Source organism: Fukomys damarensis, unplaced genomic scaffold (genome assembly GCF_012274545.1).
Source record: "Fukomys damarensis isolate Sample0158 unplaced genomic scaffold, DMR_v1.0_HiC HiC_scaffold_37, whole genome shotgun sequence".
Lineage (NCBI taxonomy): Eukaryota > Metazoa > Chordata > Mammalia > Rodentia > Bathyergidae > Fukomys > Fukomys damarensis.
In genome coordinates, this window is record NW_022900949.1 from 42,740,655 (window position 1) to 42,767,476 (window position 26,822).

At 35.1% G+C, this 26,822-nt stretch overlaps 1 protein-coding gene across 1 annotated transcript in view; it reads left to right on the forward strand.

The window, feature by feature from the left end:
* Window positions 1-26,822, forward strand: part of Dock3 (dedicator of cytokinesis 3) — a 387,335-nt gene that overhangs the window by 141,435 nt on the left and 219,078 nt on the right. Inside the window, exons 7-8 of the mRNA XM_010625591.1 lie at window positions 13,003-13,151; window positions 22,829-22,913. Coding sequence (XP_010623893.1) covers window positions 13,003-13,151; window positions 22,829-22,913 — 234 coding nt within the window. The remainder of the gene's footprint in view (window positions 1-13,002; window positions 13,152-22,828; window positions 22,914-26,822) is intronic.

Genomic DNA, 26,822 nt, shown 5'->3' on the forward strand with positions numbered 1-26,822 from the left:
TTCAGAGTGCTATAGTTTTCAGTGTAGAGGTCTTTTGCTTCTTTTGTTAGATTGATTCCCAGATACTTCATTTTTTGGGGTGCAATTGTTAAAGGAATTGTTTTCCTAATTTCTTTCTCAGTGAGTCTGTTATTTGTGTACAAGAAAGCTGTTGATTTTTGGGTGTTTACCTTGTATCCAGCTACTCTGCTAAAAGTGTCAATTAAGTCTAAAAGTCTTTTGGTGGAGTTTTTGGATCTTCAATGTAGAGTATCATATCATCAGCAAATAATGACAGTTTACCTTCTTCCTTTCCCAGATTTATTGCTTTAATTTCTTTCTCATCTAATTGCTATGGCTAATGTTTCCAGAACTATATCAAAGAGGAGTGGTGATAGTGGGCATCCTTGTCTTGTTCCTGATTTTAACGTGAAGGTTTTCAGTTTTTGGCCATTTCATATGATGTTGGCTGTTGGTTTTTCATAGATACCCTTTATTAAGTTGAGACATAGACCATCTAGTCTAATTTTTTGCAGAGTTCTTATCATGAATGGATGTTGAATTTTGTCAAATGCTTTTTCTGCATCTATTGATAGGATTATGTGGTTCTTTTCCTTCACTTTGTTAATATAGTGTATTGTATTTATTGACTTACATATGTTGAACCATCCTTGCATCCCTGGAATAAATCTGACTTGGTCAGGATGTATGATCTTCTTGATGGTCCTCTGTGTTCTGTTTGCTAGTATCTTAGTAAGGATTTTTGCATCTATATTCATTAAAGAGATTGATCTGTAGTTCTCTTTTTTTAGTTACATCTTTCCCAGGTTTGGGAATCGAAGTGATATTTGCTTCCAGGAATGAATTCGGGAGTATTGCTTCTCTTTCAATTTCATTGAAAAGTCTGAAGAGTAATGGCAGTAGATCTTCTCTAAATGTCTTGTAAAATTCAGCGGTGAATCCATCCGGACCTGGGCTTTTCTTTGTTGATAAGTTTTTAATTACATTTTCAATTTCACTGATTGTGATTGGGGTGTTTAAAATGTTTTTATCTTCTTCGTTCAACTTTGGTAATTCATAAGTATCTACAAATCTGTCCATTTCTTCTGCGTTTTCCATTTTATTAGAGTACAGGTTCTCATAGTATGCATTAGTGATCCTTGGGATTTCTGTGTGATCTGTTGTGACTTTGCCTTTTTCATTCCTAATTGCATGGATCTGAGCCTTTTCTTTCCTTTTTTTGATAAGGTCTGCTAAGCGTTTATCAATTTTATTTATTCTTTCAAAAAACCAACTCTTCAATTCATTAATTTTTTGTATCATTTTCTTAGTTTCCATTGCATTGATTTCTGCTCTAATCTTTATAATTTCCTCTCCTGTTCGAGCTTTGGGTTTTTCTTGCTCTTCTTTTTCTGGGAGTCTAAGATTCATCATTAGGTTGTTTATTTGAGCTCGCTCTGTTTTCCTAGTGTGGGCATTCAGTGCTTTGAATTTTCCATGTAGAACTGCTTTCATTGTGTCCCATAGATTCCTGTATGTTGTATTGGGATTTTCGTTTATTTGTAAAAACTGTCTGATTTCTTCTTTAATTTCCTCTGTGATCCATTGATTGTTCAGGAGAGTGTTGTTCAGTTTCCATGTGTTTGTGAAGTTCCTATGGTTTCTTATGCTATTGATCTCCAGCTTTACTGCACTGTGATCTGATAATATACAGAGAATAATTTCAATTCTTTTGCATTTATTTAAACCTGTTTTGTGAGCTAGTATGTGATCTATCTTGGAGAATGACCCACGTGCAGCTGAAAAGAATGTATATTCTGATTTTGTGGGGTGGAGCACTCTATAGATGTCTAATAAGTCCATATGTTCAAAAGCTTGGTTCAGTTCTAGTATTTCATTGTTGATTTTTTTTGCCTAGATGATCTATTTGTGATAGTGGGGTATTCAGATCCCCCACTACAATTGTATTAGTGGTTATTTGGTTTTTCATGTTACTTAATATTTGTTTTATATAGTTAGGGGAATTTATATTTGGTGCATATATGTTTATGATTGTCATTTTTTCCTCTTGGATTGTTCCCTTTACAAGGATGTACTGGCCTTCTTTGTCTCTCTTAATCAGTTTTGATTTGAAGTTTGCTTTGTCTGTGAATAAGATTGTTACCCCTGCTTTTTTTTGGGTTCCTGTCACGTGGAGAATTGTTTTCCATCCTTTCACTTTCAGTCTATGGGCTTCTTTTTGCACCAGGTGTGTTTCTTGTATACAACATATTGTTAGATTTTGCTTCTTAATCCATTCTGCCAATCTATTTCTCTTGATTGGTTAATTGAGGCCATTGACATTGATAGTTATAATTGATATGTACTGACTTATTATTGTCATGTTATTGTCCTTTTGTTGACTCTTTTTATTTGTTGTCCTCTCCTTTTAGTTTCTTGCCTTGGCTATTTGATTTGCTCTATTGGGCCTCCTGGTGTTGTGATCTTCGTTGTCTTTTTCTAGGATATTGTTTAATATTCTTTTTAGTGCTGGTTTAGTATTTATGAAGTTTGTCAAGTGTTCTTTGTCATGGAAGTATCTTATTTCTCCATGCATTTTGAAAGAGAGTTTTGCAGGATACATCAGTCTTGATTGTAAGTTGTTTTCTTTTAGGGCTTGAAATACCTCACTCCAGGCTCTCCTTGACCTGAGGGTTTGTGTTGAAAAGTCTGCTGTGATTCTGATGGGCTTTTCTTTGTATGTGATTTGTTTCTTATTATATGTCTAGGTGTAAATTTTTTTTTTATCGTGGCTAGTTGGTGTCCTATATGCCTCACTTATCTGTATGTCTAATTCTTCCCCTCTGGGAAGTTTTCTTTCATTAATTCTTTGAACAGATTTTTTAAGTCATTTGTATTTTCTCCTGGTACTTCATGGATTCCTATCAGTCTTATGTTATTCTTTTTTGCATCATCTAGGAGTTGTTGGATTGATTTCTCATGATCCCTTATTGTTTTTAAGAGACCTGTCTTCATGGTCACTGTCTGCTATCCTATCTTCTGTATCTGAGATTCTGTCTTCGCAATCTTTTATTCTGTTGCATGTGCTTTCAATAGAGTTTTTAATGTCTTGGATATCTGTTTGAATCTGTTTAATGGATTCCATTTCTTTCCTATATTTGGTGTTCATTGTTTCCATTTCTTTCTTATTCTGGGCCTTCATGGTTTCTATTATGTTCCTAAGCTCATCTATTTTTTTGTCAGTTTCTGTTCTGGAGTCTTGAATCATGTCTTTCACTTTGCTCACCATCTCTATGGTTATTTGGGAAATAATTTCTGTCTTGAATTTTTCTAGAGCTTGATTCATCAGTTTTTTTACTTCCTGTGCTGTGAGGTTTTAGTGTCCTGGAGATTCACTATCTGATTTTTCATCCTCCTTTGCTCTACTGTTTGCAATTGGTGGCCTGGAAGTCTGTTTTTGTGGCTTGGTTAAGTGTTTTCTCATCTTTATTTTTGCTGTTGGGTTGCCCTTGATTCAATCTCTGGGTCATTTAATCTTCCTGATATCGTTGCATCCAAGTTTTTGATTCTCTAATGACTTATGGAATTCTCATTTCCATAATTGAGAAAACAACTCATCAAACCAATCCCTATCCTTTATCCCAGTTGATACAGTCAGGAATATAATAGGGTCAATCACCACCCTTTATAGCCCACCATGCCTCTACAGAGTGCGTCCAAGTACTGGCTCAATCAGGGGATCTAATAGCCGGAGGGGGGTTACAGTGCTCAGCGGTGCCCACGCTGCTACCCTCCTGGTGCTGTGTCAGAGCCAATCAGTGGTGCCCGCTGGACATGGCGCGGCTCCAGAGGAGGCCCGTAGTTCAGGCCGGGCCACACAGCAGAGGTGGCTCTGAGTCCAAGCCGGGGCGGTGACCAACTTCAATTCCTTTGTATTTACTTAAACATGTTCTCTGATCTAGTATGTTGTCTCTTTTGGATAATGACCCATGTGCAGCTGATTTTGTGGGGTGGAACACTGTGTAGACGTCTATTAAATCAATTTGTTCAAAAGCTTGTTTCAATTCTAGTATTTCATTGTTGGTTTTTTAATCTAGGTAACCTGTCTTTTTGTGACAGTGGGGTATTGAGGTCCTCCACTACAATTGTATTAGTGCTTATTTGGTTTTCATAACCCTTAATATTTGTTTTAGATTGTTGGGGGCATTAGTATTTGCTGCATATATATTTATGATTGTCTTCTCTTCCTCTTGTATTGTTCCCTTTACAAGGATGTGTAGTGGCCTTCTTTGTCTCTCTTAATTAGTTTTAGTTTGAAACATACTTTGTCTGCAAGTAAGATAGCTACTCCTGTTTTTTCCAGGTTCCTGTCGCTTGGAGAACTGTTTTCCACCCTTCTATTTTCAGTCTATGAGTTTCTTTTTGAACTAGGTGCATTTCTTGTATACATCATATTGTTGGAGTTTGCTTCTTAATCCATCCTACCAGTTGATTTCTTTTGATTGGTGAATTGAGGGCATTAACATTGATGGTTATTAATGATATGTTGTTATCATGCTATTGGCTCTTTATAATTTTTCCCCCCTCTCCCTCTTAATTTCTTGCCTTGCCTGCTGGATTTGCTCTGTTGGGCCTTGTGGAATTGAGATTTTCATAGTCTTTTTCTATGATATTATTTAGAATTGTTTGGAGTGCTGGTTTGGTATTCATGAAATTTCTCAGTTTTGTGTGTGTGTGTGTGTGTGTGTGTGTGTGTGTGTGTGTGTGATGGAAGTATTTTATTTCCCCATCAGTTTTGAAAGATAGTTTTGCAGGATACATTAGTATAGTTTGGAGGTTGTTTTCTTTTAGGGCTTGAAATACCTCATTCCAGGTTCTCCTTGACTTGGGGGTTTATGGTGAAAAGTATTCTGTGATTCTGATGAGCTTTCCCTTGCATGTGGTTTGTTTCTTTTCTCTAACTGCTTGTAATATTTTGTTCTTCTGTTGGATTTCCAAGATCTTGGTTATTAAATGTCTCGGTTTTCATTTTTTTTATCATGACTAGTTGGAGTACTATATGCTTCACCTCTCTGTATGTCAAATTCTTCCACTCTGAGAAGTTTTTTGTCATTAATTCTGTGAACTGTTTTTTTTTTATGTCATTTGTACTTTCTCCTGTTACTTCTTGGATTTCTATCAATCTTATATTATTCTTCTTTGCATCATCTAAGAGTTGTTGGATTGATTTCTCATGATTCCTTATTGTTTTTAAGAGATCTGTCTTTTCATGGTCACTGACCAAATCCTATCTTCTGTATCTGAAGTTTTTTATTCACATTCATTCATCATCCTGCAGATAATTTCTATAGAGTTTTTTATCTCTTGGATATCTATTTGAATCTGTTTCATGGATTCCATTTCTCTCCTATGCTGGGCATTCATTGTTTCCATCATGGTCCTGAACTCATCTATTTTTGTATATGTTTCTGTTATAGAGTCTGTAATCATGTCTTTCATTTTTCTTGCCATCTCTGTCATTATCTCAGAAATTTTTTCTGTTTTGAATTTTTCTAGAGCTTCATTTATCTTTTTTTTTTTTTTTTTTTTTTTTTTTTCTTCCTGTGCTATCGGTTCAGTGTATCCAGATGGTTGACTGTCAGACTTTTCCACCTCATTTCTCTCAGAGTTTACCTTTGGTGGGGTGAAAATCTATGTGTGTGTCTTGTTTAAATGCCTTCTCATTTCTGTTTTTGTTGTTGGTCCTTGGTTTAATTCCTGGGTTATTTTTTTTTTTTTTTTTTTTTTTTTTTACTTCCTGTGCTATCGGTTCAGTGTATCCAGATGGTTGACTGTCAGACTTTTCCACCTCATTTCTCTCAGAGTTTACCTTTGGTGGGGTGAAAATCTATGTGTGTGTCTTGTTTAAATGCCTTCTCATTTCTGTTTTTGTTGTTGGTCCTTGGTTTAATTCCTGGGTTAATACTTCAGTCTTCCAGATACAGCTGGCCTTTAGGTTTTTGAGTCTCTAATGTCTCTAAGGCAAACTCATTTCCATTATATCAGAGAGGGCAACTGATTAGATGAATCCTAACACCTTAAACCAAGTGATACAGTCAGCAATACAATAGCATCAAGCACAGCTTAAAAGTGACAATTTGTGATAGTTATTAATCTATCACCTTTAAGTGTGTGAATTAAATCAAAATCAAGGACCAGCCCAAAATATGTTTATAGTGAATGACTCTTCAATGTAGCAACTTTACCCTTCAGAATGGGGATTTTGAAGGAGTTGGGGAGGGAGGGATAGATAGGATAGAGAAAGATTAGAAGTGAGGTTAGAGGACACAGTAAGATCACACAAATTCAAGGGAGCTTTTGAAGAGGAGAGAAGAGGACAGAGCAAAATATACCCAAGAACAGAACAAACTAACAGCAATAGGGAGGCTAGAGACTGTAATCACTTTCTTTTTCTTTCATTTTGCTTGCTTTTTTATGTATTCACTTTCTTTTAAAACTTATGCCAGTTAAGAGAAGGAAAAAAGGAAGAAAGGGAAAAGAAAGAAAATAAATTCAATTTAGGATAGGAACAGGAACAGAAAGGAAAAGTAGTGGAAATCAGCATGGGAGAGAGTGAGAAAGAGAGAGACAAAAAAGATAGGAGAAAGATTAAAAAAGAAAAAAATTGAGAAAAGAAAAAGATAGGTAAAAAAATTTAAATGATTAAAGATAAGTGAAACACTACTTTGAAGATAAAAAATACAAATAGAAATAGGGGGCCTCCTTAAGGGTATGCATCTGTTGATACAATAGACAGCGAGGGCATGAGTGTGCAGTTCTAAGCTAATTAATCTCAGCAAGCCAGCATCTGTCCCCTGAGGTTCAAGCTGATTTCTGGCTATAAGGCCCAAATTGAGATCTCTGTCCTCCTGATGGGTTGAACTCTGAAAGGTTCTACTGCAGGTTCCAGCTGTCTTTCCCCTGAAGTTAGACCAAGTTCCAATGTGAGGTGCTGGTCCCTCCAACTTACCAACTATGGTGATGTGATTTGCCTTTATTGTCTTTATTCTTTTGTTTGGGGATTTGGGTGTCTCCCAAACCCCTCTGTTTTGGCTCCTACACAGCTCCTCTATGTCACCCTGTAGAAGGAGCATGGCTTCCAGAGTATAGCTTGGTAGCATTGCTCCTCCATGTAGCTGAGTCAAAGGGATGTGGCTACCAGAGTGTCTCAAGTTTTTTTTTTTTAATCTGTTTCTGTTCTAGAGTCTCTAATCATGTAATTCATTTTGTTCATCATTTCTGTAGTTATCTGGGAAATTATTACTGTTTTGAATTTTTGTAGAACCTCATTCATGTGTTTTGTTACTTCTTGTGCTATCAGTTCAGGGTGTCCAGGATGGTCAGTTAGCAGTTTTCCACCTCATTTCCCCCAGAATTTGCCCTTGGTAAGCTAGAAATCTGTGTTTGTGCTTGACCTTTGTTTGAATGTCTTCCCAATTTTTTTTTTGTTGTGGTGCTGTCCTTAGTTTGATACCTTGGCTAGTACTTTGATATTCCTGTTATAGCTTGGCTTTAGATTTTGAGTCTCTAATGACTCTGAGGGAATCTCATTATTATTATACCAGAAAGGATAACTAATTAGATCAATCACGCCATCTTAGCCCAAGTGATATAATCAGCAACTGAAAAACATCAGGAACAGCTTAGAAAATATCAATTTGTGGTAGTTATTAATCGATCACATTTAACTGTGTGAATTAAGTCAAAATCAGGACAATGACCTTTATGACCCCCACCTATGCTTCTGTGGTGTGAATCCAGGTACCAGCACAGCTAGGAGGCCAGAGGTGGTGTGGGGGCTGGGCTGTGGAGGGTGCTGCATGCCACTGAGGTCAGGTGAAAACTGTAGGCCAGCTCCAGGCAGTTCCTCCTACTGGTCTGCTGCCAAGGTTGGAGATTTCTCATTTAGGGTTTCCCATTCTGTTGCAGTAAGATATTGGTTGGGGCCATACTCCCCTGAGGGCTCAGTTGAGCTGTGTGTTTGGAATGGCTCACTCACACAGTTAGCTAATTATTGGAAAGCCTGCTTGTCACCTCAACATGTAATTTAAGCTGTTTTCAACATCAATGCTTTATACTGAGAAGAAACTTTTATTCATTCATGCATTCTAACAGAAACAGCCAAACTAATTATGAGCCAAGAAATGATCTAGCTCACTGCTGTCATGTTCTATTGGTCAAAGTAGTCTCGAGGGCATGGAGCAATAGATTTTTTTCTTGTGCTAGAAGACTTTTAATGTCACATTATTGCAAAAGAGGACTTAGCATAGAAGATTTTGTCATCTTAGAAAATGTAATCTCAGGGCTGGGGATTTAGCTCAGTGGTTTGGTGGCCTGCCTTGCAAGCGCAAAGACCGAGTTCAATCCCTGGTACCCCCCCCAAAAAAAAAGAAAAGAAAAAGAAAATGTAATGTCAAATTCCTGATTAAAAAATGAGAAGCTGGGCTGGGTATTTGGCTCAGTGGTTCTGCCACTGTCCTCACAAGCTCAAGGGCCTGAGTTTGATCCCCAGTACCATAAAAAAAAAATCTGAAAAAAAATGAGTAACTGTATAAATCCCTAAAGCCTACAGTAGGATATTCTTGCATATACATTGTACATACATGTATATGCATGTATATGTAATATTATGAGCCCGCAGCATTACATATGTGCATGTATATATATAAATACACATTCATACACATATTAATATACAGATACATTATACATGATACCCTAGTTTTATTGGGGCTGATATAAGAGAATACTGTAAATTAGGCACTTTAGAATAACAAATTTACTTCTCATATTTCTTGACCCTAGGATGTCTGAGATCAAGATAGTAGCAGGTTCAGGATCTTGTAAGCGTCTACTTCCTCATAGTTGTCACTTTCTCACTGTATATTCACATAGTAGAATGAGTAAACAACTCCACTAGACGAATTTTATAGGGACAGTAATCCCATTCTTGAGAGCTCTGCCTTTATGATCTAATCATCTTCCAAAGATACTACCTCTTAGTGCCATTGTCCTGGAGGTATTTCAGAATATAAATTTTAGAGACACAAACATTTTGACCATAGCATGCATATATGTATCAGTATACTTCATTATACTTGATTAGAAGAAAATCCTGTTTTAATGTTCACAAATATCAAAACTGCCTAGCAATTAAACTACTTTTTCTTTTTCTTTCTTTTTTTTAATGGTATTGGGGATCAAACTTGGGCCCTTGTGCTTGCGAGGCAGGCGGTGGAACCACTGAGCCAAATTCAAGTTACCATTTCTTGAGAAACCATTTTACGTCTTTTCCTTTGTTCCCAAACACCTGCTTCTACTCTGCTTATTTTCAGCCAGTGATCTTGGGTTTTATTTCTCTGAGAGTAAAAAAGGAAAGTTTTAGTCCTTTCATCAAGGCTCCCATTCCCTATGTCATTACCTGTATTCTTTTCCTTCCTTGTCTGTGATAAAAGTTGTCCTTCTCTATCCATAGAGTCAATCAAACATGGTACAAACGTATTTGATTGGGGAAAAGCTGCATCTCTACTGAACATATGCATAGTTTTTTCCTTATTATTCCTTAAAGAATGAAGTATAGCATTTATATTGTATTAGGTAATCTAGAGGTGGTTTAAAATGTATGGAAGATGAGGGTGAAACTGTAGCTTTGTGGTAGAGTACTTGCATATAGTGTGCAAGACCCTATGTTCAATCCCCAGAACCACCAAAAGTAAGTAAACAAGCAAATAGATAAATAGTATCTGGGAGAATACGTGTAGATTATATGCAAATATTTTGCTATTTTGTGTAACATACTTGAGCACTCTTGGATTCTAGTATCTGCAATGGGTCCTGGAACCAATCCTCTGCAGATACTGAGGGACAAATATGCATATAAGCTAAATTATCCCTTTTTGTCCTGGAATCCATCTCTTCTTGGCTACTCAAAAATTAATACGTGATCTTGAAATTTTCCTTTTTTACTAGATCATTCACTTCACCAGACAAATAAGTAGCCTGAATTTTATTCCATTTTAAGAAATACCATCCCTTGACCATACAACCCAGTCTGCTTTCAATTATTGCAAATTCTTCATAAGCATTGTTTATACTTTCTCCACTTCCTTTTCTCACATTCTCTACTGAGCTCCAACCATTTTTATCCCAACTACTCTTACAGAGGTTAGTAATGGCCATTCTAATACTAAATCTCTTTAGCTAGTTCTCATTCCACATTGACTTAACCTGCATTTGACAGTGCATTTGTTAAAATTCTACTTAAAAATGATTTTTCACTTGGCTTCCATGACACCTTGTTCCTTTGCTTTTCCTCTCATCTCATTGCATAGTCCTTCCTACTTTTCCCTGTTAGATACTACTAATTTTCCTGATGTAAAATGTTGGAACCCAGTGTCAGATTTAGTCCACCCAAAACTGAATACTTTCAATCTTAAGCCTTCAGTGACTTTCCATCTTGCTTAGAGTAAAAGCCAAATCCTTAACATGCTTTTCAAAGTCTCTGCCTGATATGACCTCTGACACTTTCTCTGCATTATGGCCACTCTCCATCTTATTTACCTTTGTTCCAGTTACACTGACCTCACTATTCTTCTTGGGCATGTCAAGTACACTGTCACATCAAAGCTTTCAGACTTACTTCTTAACAAGTACAAAACTTCCCCAGTTTTCTCTTTTACTACCTTACTTGAATTCAGGTTATTACTCAAAATTCAGCTGCCAGAGAAGTCTTTCCTGGACTCCTGTATCTGAACCCCTAACCCTAAGTAGCCACCCTTGGCCACTCACTTTGCCTACTCTGCTGTAGTTTTTCTTTTTAAAAATTATCACTAGTATTAGTTAACTTTTTTGTATATTGTCCATTTCTGTTCTGTAAAAATAAAATGTCATGAGAACAGGGACTTTTGATCACGACAAAATGATAGCACTCAGCAATTGCTCCATGAGCATTTGTTAATTGGCTGAATAGATGAATGCATGTATTTATTGTTGTATATGATTTGATAAGAAAATAGTAACTCTAACTTTCTTTTATAAACTTTGGCTCTGTTTTATAAAGAAGAAATGTATGGTAGAGGACATACCACACTGCATTTGTTTCTTACCTTCCAGATTCCAATTTGCACTGTGATGCATTTCCTTAGATCTTTCTGCTGTTTGAACTAGCAGAGATTTGGGGATTTTTGTCCTTTTGCCAGGGTTGTGTACCATTAAGGCTCTTATCTCTTCTTCAGCTATTGATTAAATAAAACAAAGTATTTGATAAAATTAGGCTACAGGATTCCTAAAGACTTTTAGTTTATAATTTTTCTGTAATTTGGACCTTTAGACCAAATTTGGAACCTGGAGACCCCTGTAGTCAGGTTCCACTACCCCCCTGCCCAGTATATGATGTAGACTTGAGAAAAAGAATATACTAGGAGACCGAACTAAGAGAGAAAGTGAGATGTCAGGATGACCACTGTCAGTGCAACTGATAAAGGTGCTGGATAGCCCTAGGCACTGACTTTTATTGGCAATCAGTTGGGGTAAAGGCAGTGTGTGGGTTCTATGGAAATTATTGTAAATAAGGCTCATAAAGAACAAGACAAAACATCCTCAAATTAGGAACAGAATAGATAAAATATATTATTGTAATTAGAACACTGTCCTTCTAGTCTGAAGGTTTTAGTTTTGGGAACTGAATTTGGGTATGAGTTACTGTGCTCAGCTTCTAGGCTTCAGCTAGACTCACTTCTATAAGCAAGCCAATTGTGGGGTTAACTCTTCGCAGCTTGCTTTGGGCATACTCTATATTACAGACCTCTACATCCAGCAAGGCATGGTGGCACACACCTGAAATCTCAGTGCTCAGGAGGCTGAGGCAGGAGGATTGCTGCAATTTCCAACCTGAACTACATAGTGAAACCCTGTCTAAAAAAAGTCTATTGTCCCATTAGTGTGATGTTCTGAACATTTTAATTATAAGATCATTGCCACCTAAAAGCAACAGTTGATTACTGTTGTGTAATTTACTTTATATGTAATTTATTTATAGTCACCTAAATCAAGCTTATTTTAGCAAATAAGCTTTTAAAGCATAAATCTTACATATGTATTTCACTAACAGTGTGGCTTATGATTGTCTTTAAAACATTTTTTAAGTTAGTTACATTCTAAGAATTTTTAATTATTCAAAATTATATATATCTCTAACAGAAAGAAGACCCTAGAAATTCTAAAGTCAAGATTTGACTTGACTCTAGGACTTCAGCTTTTAAATCTCTGTGCTTAAGTACATCTTTTTTCCTGAAGAATTTGCTCTTAGGACACTTACATTTTTTTAACCTATAAAGTAAACCATAATGTCCACAATTGAGTTTACTGTTTGTATTTAACTCTTGTAAAGGAAATACTTTTTATTAATCTGAAAAAACTAGAAATCTATGGCTGTAGGGACTTGCACTGTTTAGAAAAGCTAATTAGCAAGCTACATTAAGAATAGAAACCATGAAATGAGTATCACTTCAAAGAGTTTGGCTTTATATTGAAGTGTTAGGTGCTTTAAAATAGGGTAAATGATTTTCTCTCTTCCTCTTTCAATTTGAGTTTCCCTCTCAGAGAAACCAGATACGTTGCTGGATGGTTGACACCTTTGCTGTTCAATACATTATAACTTCTATCAGAGTAAATAGCTTTGGGCTTTTGTATACACATTACTGTTCTGATTGCGATTGATAGCTTTGATTCACTGGAACATGAATGGTCAGGATGGAGTAGAAGTGGTACTTTTGCATGATCCACATCAACTGTATTACTTTGTTAGCTGCTACTGTGTTCAGATAGCAGGAACTAAAGATTAAGATTTTTAAATTAGCTCCTCTTTACATTGTCTTTAGTTCAGAGAAATGATCACTTTTCATAGTTTAACTATTTATTTTTCTCTTTTCATTCTCTTTCCATACCCCTTTTATATTTCACCCAACACCAAAAATGCCCTTTTAGAAACACAAAGTAGATCTTTTCTACAAATTACGCCATGTGATGAACGAACTTATTGACCTGCGAAGGCAACTACTATCTGGTCACCTGACTCAGGATCAGGTGCGGGAGGTTAAGCGGCACATCACCGTGCGCCTGGACTGGGGTAATGAGTAAGTATGAATGTTATTTCGGCATTTTTTAGTGTGACGTACGATAACTCACACCTCATGGAAATTGAACTTGATCAAAACTTAACTTTAATGATTAAAAGACAGTATTTTAATTCTTCACAAAGCTCATCATTTTTGCTAGGTGAGTTGTATCTTCTAATTAGCAAAGAACAGTTACTGGTCCTAGTCTAAACTCTCTCAGCCACTTTTCTCTTCTTGAAACAACAATTAAAGAATTGTCCTACATTTTCTGTGAGGTTTCTTCCAGCTCAAATTCCTGGATTCTAGACCTCATTAGTCAGACTAAAGTGTTATAAATTTTTGGTGCTTTTCTAAAATGTAAACTCAGTGCCCTTTACATTTTATAACCATACAGTGATTCTGAACAAGCATAACTTACAAATGAGGATTTGCTCCAATTTTACTTCAGAATATTCTTTTTGAATTGAGTTTATTGGTACTTTTAGGTATATAGTACAGTTACATTCATTATTGGAATCTTGTACCTTTACATGACAGATCTTGGTTCTTATTTTTTCCCCATACCCCTGCCTTCCCTTCACCCCCTCCACCCTTCCCTATTTACAAAGACTTTGTTTCCACTTTTTTCTTTTCTCATGTTTTTTTCTTTTCCCTTCCTTTCCCCTACCCTTCCCACTTCCCTTACTCTATTAGTCCATTTATTCCTATTTCACATTATCAATTATACTATTTGAACCTGAACAACTGTGTCTTAAAATAGAAAGTAAAGAGTTCTGGGGATGTAGTTGAGTACAAAGGCCCTGTGTTCAATCTCAGGAACTATCATAAAACAACAAGAACCAAACAATGACTCCCTCCACAAAAAGAATCCTATGTATCTGATGATTTGTTATTTCATCTTAGATTTAATAATTGATGAAAATTTCTTGGTCCTTTTGTGTCATTCTTTTCAAATCAGCTCAAACTTTAAGTAACCAGGTTTCTTCCTACCTGTACTACAAGATACATATATATACCCAAAGAATAATTAAGTATGCGTCTTTTTACTCTCAAGACATCGCTGAAATGATAGAGAATAAAAAGGAATGAGAAGGGGTCTAGCAGTAAATGAGATGTATGAACCCATTTCTGGAAAGTAGAACACAGTGGAGTGAAGGGAGGGTTACAAATGGGCCTTGGAGATTAAAAAAGGGTTGACCTAAAAGTGTGTATAAGGAATAATATACCGAATAACAGAATGAATGGACAGGTGTTTGCCTTCAAAAAACAAATTAAAAAATCAACAGTCTGGAGGAAAAACTGGGAACCAAGAAATTGAACTTGGACTTTGTTGCAAAGGCCCCTGGGATCTGACATTTAAGTTTCAAACTATAATGACCACATACCTCCCAAGCTTGCCAGTCATCTACTCATGTACAAAAACTCCCTACATTTCTTTTAGTGTATTTTATATCTGACTGCACAATCAAGTAGCATAAATATTTGAAGAAATTTTTAGCAAAGAAGTAAACCAGGAAGAATTCAATATCTGTTCCCCAAGGAAATAACCTGCCCCAAGAGAAAATAAGGATTTGTAAAGAATTTTACAAACAAGACAAAACCTTATAATATCCTCAAATAGGCTCAACAAGACTCACTATGTAAGATTTTATGAGAAAAAATGGAGGGAGTGACTTCAAAATAAAAATTTACAATGAGAAAATAAATGTTTTTGTTTTGTGTGTGTGTGTGTGTGTGTGTGTGTGTGTGTGTGTTTTGTACTGGGGATTGAACTCTGGTCCTTGCCCTTGTGAGGCAGGCAGTGGAATCATTGAACTAAATCCCTGGCCCTGTTTTTGTAGTCTTTTTGTTTTGTTTTTGTACCAGGGATCGAACTCAGGACCTTGTGCCTATGAGGCAGGCAGTGGAATCATTGAACTAAATCCCTGGCCCTGTTTTTGTAGTCTTTTTGTTTTGTTTTTGTACCAGGGATCGAACTCAGGACCTTGTGCCTATGAGGCAGGCAGTGGAACCACTGAGCTAAATTTCTGGCCTATTTTTGTAATATTAAAAATAAAAGATTGAAACTAATTGAAGAAAGAAGCTTAAAATAGAGATTTTATTTGAGGGGGGTCCAACATCAGAAATTATAATTTCAGAATCAAAATAAAGGGGATATATGGGAAATTCTGATAAAAGAAAAATAATTTCCTCAGACTGAAAAACAAGAGTTTTAGGATTAAGAGGGCCCACCATGTACTTCATAGAACAAATGGAAGAGAGCCTATAGTAAGGCACATTGAGATATTTTAGTGTTCCAGGGGTAGAGAAGCTGTTTAAAGATTTTAAGACAGTACAGATTTTCCTGTAAAATAGAAAGAATTGCAGTGGCCTCAAAAGTGTTACTATTAGCTGGGTAGGAGGTGCACACCTGTAATCCCAGCACTCAGGTGGCTGAGGCAGAAGAATCACCATGAATTGGAGGCAAGCCAGAACTACGTGGCAAGACCCTGTCTCAAAAAAAGAAAGTTATTATTATCACTGAATGCTAGAACATGAGTATTTTTAGAGTTCTATAGGAAAGTGATTTATCACCCAGAGTTTATAAACAAACTATCTGATTAAGTTTGAGGACCAAATAAAGTCATCTGAGGGATTCAAGGTTATATATAGCTACTTCTCATGCTCCTTTTTTGTAGGAGGGACATGAGAAGTCCTCCTGAAAAGTAAAACAGAAAATTGAAAACATGGACTCTTAATAAATGTGGATGAACCCAATCCAGAGTGGTACTGGTCATCACTAGAAAAGAGAAACATTAATACTAAATTGGTTATTTGTAAGTTTTTTGACGTTATAATATCCTATCCTTGTTTTGTATAATTGTATCTTCTCTTGACTACTAACAGGGTTGTGGTACACAATGCAGACTGTTAGTAGAATAGAACATGAATTCAGGTATACATAGATCAAATTGACTTTGGGAAATAAAATATTAAGTAAAGTATAATATGTTAGCTTACAGTTACTGATTCTAACTCTTGAGCCCTAAACACTGAGTTATAAGGTGGTATCACTGCATTTATTTTCAAAATCAGTAGTCATAATAATTTCAAACATAAAATAACTTCTGTACCAAATTGTTACACTTGAACTGATAATTGTTGTGCAATTTTATCATGTTGTATTTTAACTGCAGCTATAAATACTAGTAAATAAAGAAGATAATTATTTTAGAAATATCAGTACTTCTCTATTATGAAGTTTAGAAAACAAACCAATCAGGTGTCACAAAATTAAAGATGATAACTTAGAGATGATAGCTTAAAAACCAGTTCAAATTATTTGTAAAGAAAGTTGGGAATATTGTAAATACCTCTCAGTAAATTCAGAGCTACTCCACCATCATTAATAACGTTTTGGTGAAACATATGTGTGTTGTGGAGGATATTTATTTATTTAATAAAAATTAGAAACTAAAGTTCCATTCCCCTCCTCCACTTTTCCTTTCATCCTCTCCCCTGTCCCTTCCTTCTCCCCTTTCCCTACTCCATCTCCTTCCATATTCAGTCCTTTCTTATTCTTTATTCTTCTTTTCATTTACATTTTCTTCCTTTTCCCCCATTTTCTCTTTCCCAACCCAGTAGAAAATACAGTCATTGAAAAACCTAAAAGAGAACTTTGTAGGTCTATCACTAATAAAAGAGAAAGACATCTTGCCTCAAAACTGTTAGGACTATTCTGATTATTACTTGAACTTATTCTTTTACACTTTTCTTTCCTGTGTATTTTGAAAGAAGAGATAGCTTACTGTGAAAATGAAGTCATTTCATACCGTTAGGTTATATAATGTGGTAAGAGGCATGTTTCACACAAAAGCAGAGCACTAATAACTATATCCATTGTTCCAGTTTTATGCCCCAATAGTTCTACACTTCTTGTTCCAGCATAAATGCTATAAATGCTATAAAATATTGAAGCCTAACACACATTGACATGTGGTAGATGTGCAGTATCCACTTGAATACATTTTATTGTCTAATTTGATGTAAATAAATATAGAGTGGACCCTTGACTTACGAACTCAATTTGTGAGGGCTGATTGTAACTCAGGTTGGTCAGTTGAAGGCTCAAGCTCCTCCTAAGTGCTGTCATATATTATGTCTCAAGTAAAATAATGTCTTCTTAAGTACATCGTGTGATTGAAAAATATGGTTAATAATATGATCAATATTTAAATTTTTACAGAATTTATTATAGTGGCTGATGCATTGCCATGGATTCCCCTGCACTTCAAACACACTTATCCCATCATTCTTGCCATTTTCTGAAGCAGTCTGAAAGTCCTTCTTCATGAGTGTGTTTAGTAGGACTGTTGTGACTGCCCTAATGCCCTGAATTGATTCAAAATATTTACCTTCCATGGTCATCTTGGTTTTGGGAAAAAGGAGTCACAACAATTGGTAAGTAAGGTGGCTAAAACATGCTAATATTTTTAAGCAAGCCTGCTTTTCATTGAATGGCAGACATTCCACAACAGCATTCACTGTGCATCTGATCATACCTCCTAAGAGAGAGAACTGCTTCAGAGGGTGGCACCAGCAGTGGAATAAATGTGTTCAAAGAAAGGGGAAGTAATTTGAGGGGAATTAATGGCAATGTGTCTTTCATTGGAATGAAATGTTTTTAATATAAACATTCACTGTATATTTTGATTATGCCTCATATTTGTAATTTCAGACTACTTATGCCATACTTGGGATATTGTTTGAAGGAAAAATATAACATATTTTATATTTCTACACCTTAATCTTTGCTTCTGAATAAATCTGTGAATGATTTGATAGAGAATAAACAAACCTATTGTTTTAATACACATACCCAGGGACATGCTTGTGTCTAAAGTGAGTCGATAATGTGTAAAGGATAGTTGTCAACAACTTGTTTCCTTATGGTCTGTATTGAAATAAACATTTTTGTATATGATTAATTCGGTAAACAGATGCATGTTCAAAAGATCTATGATGGTCTTTTAATCTTCATCTAATGTATTTTAGATATATTAATTTTTTCCCTGAGAACACATTTAGTATAGTGCAGAAAAATATTTCACATTTTCGTATAAGGTTATATAACTTTTCATACATAAACATGAAATTTGTTGTAGGAAATTCTTTAAACCAAACATTTTAATCTAGGACTTGAATTTAATCTGTTCCTGGAATATTTTTATGTGTTCCTTAGAAACATCCAGTGGGTTGGAGATTTAGTTCAGTGGTTCTGCTGCCTGCCTCATAAGTACAAGGTCCAGAGTTTAATCCGGGTACCAAAAAAATTAAAAATTAAATTAAAAATCCAAAGACTCCATTGCTAATATAGCAATTAAAATACTTCAGGTAAATTGAAGAAAAAAGAAAGTGTCTTTTGTGAATTTATCAAATTAAAGAAAAATCACTAATTTATAATTCTAGTTATTTTATTTTTTCTTTCCCTCACTCTCCCTTTGCTTTATCCCTCCCTCTCTTTTCTGATTTCTCTTTCAGATTTTGACCTATCCTAACCCATCCATAACCCTTTCTCCCACTTGGCTTTTATCCTTCATCAAGATAATTGCTTTTAGACTAAGCACAAGTAGTTTGATTTGTCACATTCAAAAAATACCTTTCAATGAATTTCCCCTTCAAACATGCTAGCTAGGACTGAGACAGGTTTGTGACTCAGCACTTTCCCTTTAAGGGTATAATGATATTTTCCAGCTTCAGGACATCTAAAATTAATTGAAATTCCCAATGACTTTTCAGTTAGGGTTCCTCTGATACTTGGTGTGCTCACCAGTGACTGTCTTGCTGCATTCCAGAAGTCTGGGATGGTCCCTAGCTCTGTTTAAAGTGTTTGTGGTCAAAACCCTTCAATTTTTGTCTTCCACTGTGTGTATTTCTGCCTGCCTCTTCTCATCTCATTTCATCTTGTCTTTGTCTCTGTCTCTCTCGTAAATGCTTAATAAAAGATGGCTGTTATTATTTATATATTTTGTATTATATAAATATCCTGTGCTTTTATTAGTATAGTTACCTGTATACTCTGTTTATTAAAAATATCAGAAAAGGGCAGTGCCCCCAGAAATTTTATCTTAAATATGTCCATGCTTTTTCAACTAATTCTGAGAGAGAGTTTAAGGCCTAATGTCCTAAAGCATCCACTGTGATCACTTAACTTTACCTTATTTTCTATGTTTTAGATTTGTCTGTTTTAGGTTATTTTCTGTGATTCAGATGAGTATCACCAGGAGAAAAAGACAAAATAGATAGACTAGAATATAGAACAGTGGTATTGAACCTATGACACACAGGATGTAGCTGGCTGTTAATTATCATTGAAAGCTCTAAAAGGTTTGCCATCACTGATGTAGAATATTGAAAAGAAATGTAAAATTCGAAGTATTTAATGTAGAGATTCAGAGCCTCAGAGACCCCTACCTGAAAGAATACAGAGTTCAGAGTATTTCTGTTTTTCACTTCTGTATCCCCAGATTCAGCTTGAGCCAAACATAGAATAAGCGCTAATAAATGTTCATTGAATTAATGAAATGGATGATTGATCAATGATAAGTGAGGGAAAACCCAGTATTTTTGTAAAGACTATTCACCTTAGCAATTAGTAAGACTTTGAAAACTCAGCTCTATGCTATATCTGTATGTATACATAGATGCTTGCTCCTTGCTTATGTCTAGCTGTTTAGAGTTTTAACTTATACACTATACCTTTTATCACAATTCCTGTACTTTGAGATATTTTGGTTAATTATATAACACATAGTAATTACCATAGCAGTAGTAGTGACTCACTTTTCCAGATGATGTGCTGAGTGCTTTACATAGATTAATCTTTATAACAGCCTATGACAGACAGAATGACTTGATAGAAAAACCAAAATGCAAATCAGGCAATCTTGACATCAGTATTCATGCTCCTGATTATTCTCCTGTACTGCCTTCTTTTTCTGTGAAGATAGAAAAGAGACTATGCTTGTAATTCCCTGTGTTCACTGTTCACTGTTTTGTGTGTGTGTGTGTGTGTGTGTGCCTACATGGGCTGGGAGAGACTTTTTTTCAGCTTTAATTGAGTGTATTGGTACATTTTAGGGATACAGTACAGTTATATTCATTGTTGGGATCTTGTACCTCTACATGACAGGTCTTGGTTCTCATTTTTTCCCCTTGTCACTGCCCTCCCTTCACCCTTCCGTCCCCTCCCCATCTACAAACACTTTATTTCCTTCTTTTCATTATCACACATTTTTTTCTTTGCCCTTATTACCCTTCCCCCTATCCATCCCACCTTCCCCACCTTTGGCACTGTTTTTAAGCCATATGAAGTAGTTAGGAACCTCTTCTTCGTGAAATTTGTAGTCAACATGTATTGCTTTCCACACCTTTGCCTTCTTCCAAAGAGGATATTTGCCAGTTTAACTTTTGCCAATTATCCTTTCTCTGTTAAAGATGGTTTTAGTAGAAGTTTTTATTAGATCATCCATTAGTCATTCTCTTATTTCTGAAGATAGTGAAATGAAGAAATGGAAAGGTATTGTGCTATAACCACTTCTAGGACAGGGAAAGCACTCTGCTTTCAGGGGAAAAGCAAGATAAATAAGAACATTTGCTTGGCTCAAAATTAAATTTAACCAGGGATTTAGTTCAGCAATTCTACCGCCTCACACGTGCAAACACAAGGTCCCGAGTTCGATCCTTGGTACAAAAAAAATTACTGTATTCCATGTATCCAACACTTGGTCTAATAAATGATGAAACTTCAGAGTATTCATGGGATAGATGAGTGGATATGTGGGTGAATGGTTTACTCCGTAAGCAAGCTAAGGGTGCCATAATGCTAAAACAGAGTTTGTGTAGATGCCGTACAGGCTCCTTGCTGTGTGACCCACCAACAAAGGGCACATATATTCCATTCCAGCCTCACTGACTTACAGGCCATGTAGGGTTTTCTTAAACTGTTAAATCTAAAACATCTGTCTTGTTGAATTATTGGCATAGTCCTTTTTATCTGTTTATTTCCTAATTGTAATACTTAGAGTATTCCATATAATACTGGTTTCTGCATTCAGATTCAACCAGTCATGGCTGGAAAACATTTTAAAAATTACATCTTTCTTTTTTGTATCTGACTATGTATCTGACATTTATGTTGTATTAAGAATTATACATAATATAGAAAAGGTATAAAGCATACAGGAAAATGTGTGTAGGATACGTGCAAATGCCACATCATTTTATGTAAGGGGCTTGATCATCCTCAGATATCCATGATGGGGTCCTGGAACCAATCCCCCAGGGATACAAAGAGAATGCCAGTGATTAAAGAATATGTATGTAATGTTGTTTTTTTATGTTTTTAGTTCAGAAAAGTTTTAAGTGATGTGACATATAATTAAAAATTTGGAAAACATTTTAAAAGATCAATTTCAGTTTCCTGGTATAAATAATAAGGTCATTTGTGTGATTTCCCACTGTTTTCCAAATGCAAATAAAAGCATTTTAAATATTGGTGATCATACTTCAGAATTTCCTTTATATATTATAAATTACTTTGGGTAGAAAGGATGTATGCTACTGAGCCACATTCCCAAAGTCCCTGAATTTATTTTAAATGAGTGGGAGTTTAATATACAGAAAATAACTGAAGAATTAATTTTGCTGGTATGTTCTAAGAATAGTTCATAGTAGAGTTAAAGAGCAAAATGTTTCTCTTTCAGAAATCCCATGGAATACTTTTCTGCACACAATAATTCATAACCTTTGTTTTGAGTCAGCTGGTTATAGAGCATCTCTGAAATCTCCTGAGAGGTGTAGATATTCTCCTCACAAAAAAAAAAATTCAAATTCAATCATGAGCTCACATACCCAACTTATCTAGCGTCCTAAGAAGTTTCAGAGGTACACAATCCTGTAACTCCAACAACAGAGTTAGAGCTTTTATTTTAGAATATAAGAAAGGACCTAACACTTATTGAATATAAGTTATGTTCCATATCTGAACCCAACAATTCTAGCTGTAATCTAGAGTAATTGCCACTGCTTAATTTTACTACCCAGTTATTTAAAATAATCAATTCTTCCTGTCCAAGATCATACTTCATTTCCTAGATACTGTTGTCTTGAGTAGTAATATTTTTGGTTAAACGTCTATTTAATATTTCTGAAGATTTAATATTAATATATGGTCAGGCCTTTACCAATATCAGAGTAATTAAATTGAAAATAAGATAAGACTCAACCAAAACATGCATCTTTAAGAAGTTATTTTTTGTGTTTATTTTGCATTAAAAGATTTAATTGGACCCTGAATAATTTTTTCATTCTAATGAAAGTCATGCATGGCTGAACCTTAAGCATACTAGTAGGCATGATTTATTATTGATCTGTAGAAAATCATCCTTAACACCAGATTTCTATTAGAAATATGATACTGAGAAATTATTTTATTATCACAAATGGAATTAATTGGTGGATCACTAGAATTGTGTCTACCTCCTTTATTTACCCAAAGGCAAACTCAATTAGGTGTTGCTGTATAAGGGCATATACTCCTAAGGCAGTACTGAAACAGCTGTCTGTGACGTCATGACAATACAGGTTCCTAGGCACATGAAAAGAAATGAGTACTGTGGACATGGAATGCTGAATTTGGTCTTTCTCTTTACTAGGCATTTGGGCCTGGACCTGGTGCCTCGGAAAGACTTTGAAGTAGTGGATTCCGACCAGATCAGTGTCTCAGATCTCTATAAGATGGTAAGAAATCTAAGATGAAAGGGCTTATTTTTGCACACCTCATTTTTGTTATTTATGCTATAAAATAATATTTCTAAGATTATTCCTTTTGCTGTTGACTCAATATATCTAAGAGACTTTGTTTTTAATTCATTAGGTTTATTGGTACCTTTTAGATATACATTATGATCACATTCATCATTGGGAATTTGTACCAGTACATGATATATCTTGGTTCTTGCTTTTTTCCCCATTCCCCTTCTCTCCCTTTCTGAGGAAACTTTATTTGGATGGTGCATATTACACTTGCTTCCCAAATGGAAATAGCATGAAAGGATGGTAGATTTACATTGCCTAGGAGCACTCTTCTGTTGATTTTGCTCTTTTGGTTTTCCTTTAGCCTGTTATAGTTAACTAACATATCTCTTTCTACCTACCTTTTAAGAAGAGAAAGTAGAAGAGCCAACTGTTAATATGATGAATGAACCTGGAAATTATGTACTCATCCTTCTAGAGACTGCCTGATAGATCCTTAGATGTCTGTTAGTTATAAAAATGTAGCAGAGTAACTGATGACCAAGGTTATATTTTATGGCCTGGATGAGAAAAGAAAACTAAAATACATAAGCAGCAGAAACCTAAAGTCATACTCAGGCTTATACTAAAGGACTAGATATAACCTCATTTTGAGGAGCATATATTCAGTGAGTATATATTGGTAATAATTACAAGTTTTAGAATCTATTTAAGAAAATGATAATACTTTTAAGGAACATAGAGGATCCAGTATGCTGTCTAGCTAAGGGCCTAAGGAAATTTGCCTAAATAATGTAAAAATAACCTATCAGTTGCTTATGCATATTTACTTGTGTATATTTACTAGTGTGCACAAGCATTTAACTATGCTACATGCACTAAGTGTGAGACATAGAGTTTAAAAAATAAACAAAGCTAATCCTTTCCTTCAAGAATGTCACCACATAGAGTTTTAGTTCTTAAGCCTTCCTGAATCTTAGAGGATCTGATGACATTTCCTCCTATGAGAATATCAGTATGAACTGCAGACAAAGTTTAAAAATCAATTTTCAAGATTTTTTGTGTGTGCTTCTGGGATTAAACCCAGGGCCTTTGCACAGAGCTACATCTCCAGCCCATTTAATTTTTTTAAAGATACACCATTGCTAAGTTTCCCAGACTGGAATCAAACTTAAAATCTTGCTGCCTCAACCTCTCAGAGTGATGTGCTACATGAGGAACAAGTTTTTAAGAATTGATGCATACTCTTCCCATTGTTTATGGGCTCCATTATAGAAACTCTACTATGTGGAATCTATAGGCTACAAAAATTTTTCCTTACATACCAGAAGAGTATAGTTCAGGTATACACAGATATTGTTAGAAGTAGTGACTGATTCCCTAGGGATAGAAAAGAGAAGGAAAGACACTTCAAAATGGCACACAGAATAGGGAAATGGCAGTTCCTGGCAATATAAGACATTTGATAACTTTGGCATGAAGGTATATGTTAGTGAATGGGAGATGAGGCTCAGAAGAAGGAAAATCAGAAGAGCTTTGTGTGCCCCAAATTAGAATACTCCAGTAGTCTGACTGAACCATAAGAGTAAAATGATCAGATACATGTTTTTTATCATAAAACAAAGGCAGGGGCCAGGGATTTAGCTCAGTGGTTCCACCACCTGCCTCACAAGCACAAGGACCTGAGTTCAATCCCTGGTACCAAAAAAAAAAAAAAAAGGCAGGGCAGGATGCTGTCATTCAAACAAGTGATGTTAAGGTTAGTACTTTGGGCTACAGCTGGAACAGTGAGAGTGATAAGTAGTCATTAGACTTTGGATATATTTTGGTGTTAGAGTTATTTATAGGTTGAATTTATATAGCAAGTGCACAAGCAAAAGATGCACCTTTCTGCTATTTGTTGTGCTCCTTGCTGTATATTTTACAGAAAGTATATTGTGAAAAGGATTATATGTTAAACTTGCATTGAATGCATTTTTTATAAAAACCGAGCCTCAGTGTTATGCTGAACAATAATGATTGATGAAAACTTAGCATTCCTAAGAGATAAAAACCAAAGAAAAGCCCTTGGAGTTCTTCAGTTCTTCCTTCTGCCGAACAAGAGATCTAAATTTACTTTCAGCAACAGAGAATTGATGTTACACAAAATAATAAAGAATTTCAAAGGGTAACAACAGAGAGTTTGGGTTAATCTTAATTAGTCATTTCTCCTGTGAAATGCAACATTTGAAAATTACTTAATATGAGAGTTTTTGTGGCAAGATCTAACAATACATTATAACCTCCTAATTTATTGTTATCTTTCCTTATTAGCACATCTTGGGAGCTGTATTAGTCTGTTGTTTTATAGTACATATTAATATTTTAATAGATTACTTGCTTATGTTTCTAGAATAAATCAGTTGGTTATTTACCAGAAATCAAGTATCATTACAATGATGATCCAGACAGTATATGCCTTATATTTCTTAAAAGACTCTTGATACTTAACAGTTTCCAGTATATTTAACAGGCAGTTAATTTTACTCTTCAATTGAATGCTATGTCAAAGCTGCATAGTTTTTTTTTGTATACTTTTGTAGACTGAATTGTCTAAAAACTTCAAAGGACTAAAAACTACATCTCTATTACAGAAAAATTGGTAAACTCAGTAATATAGTCTGCATTTTAATTTATGTTTTTATGTATATTGCAAGGCAGTTGGAATACAAAAATAAATAAAATAATGCCTTGCTACCTTGGGAATGCAAAGTCTAAAGTTAGGTATGAAACATGGAAACATAATATAGTACTAATATAAGTGATGATTGGTCTAAAAAGGCAGATAGTGGCTCATATTGCCTAACATGGTAGTGGTTTGTCCTTGAATGTCATGAAAGAAGTTCTGAAAGCTAGTTCTGTGCCTTTTTCTTGTTGCTTGTGTGGTATGCTTTCAGACTAGTTTGAAAATTTCTTCCAAAATTTGATGCCTCTCAGTCTAAAATTGCATTTATTATTTTCAACAGGGATGTTTTATACTGAATATTTATGACCTGTAAGATTTGTGCTCACTTTTAAAGTTATTCAGTGAATCTCTTTGAGAAGCATGACTTAATGCAGCTCCTGAATGTAAAATAATACAGTGGAATTCATTTTAGTTCAGTAACCTTCCAGTGGGATATGGTCAGTAAACCATTGAAAGTCTGATTTGTATATTCAAAAGCTGGTTTAAAGTTTTTTCCCCCGGCACTGGAATTGAATATAAGGCTTCATGTGTGATAAACAAGTGCTCTACCACTGAGCTACACTGGTGGCTCTTAAAAGTACTTTAAAAATCAGTTTTACATGTTTTTTTTTGTATTGTAAGCATTAATTTATCCAGCTGTTGGAGACTTGATTTTATTATATTTAGAATGCATCATGGGAACATATAAACCCATGAATAAACATCAGTACTCAATAATAATTACCTAATATTGTTAATAGTCAACATGTTTTTTTATTAGTGTATGTTTGTAATACAAATAGTGATATTTCTTCTGGGAGAATTGGTACATACATATAACATCTCTTGATCTCTTTTGCCCCATGTTTCCTTTTTCCCCCTCCTCTTGACCCTTTTCCCTATCTCCAAGAGTCTCCCTTCTAGTTTCTTATCATCTCTCTCCTTTATTTTAATAATCCATTTATTTACATTATAGGTTTCTCATATAAGAGAAAACATGCAAAATTAATCTTTCAGTCTGGTTTATTTCATTAAGCATGATGGTCTTGTGATCCCTTCATTTTTCTGCAGATGACATTATTTCATGCTTTTCTATGGCTAAATATTATTCCATTGTGTCTGTATAATGCATTTTCTTTTCTTTCTTTCTGTTTTTTTTTTTTTTTTTTTTTTTTTCCACGGGGTTCAAA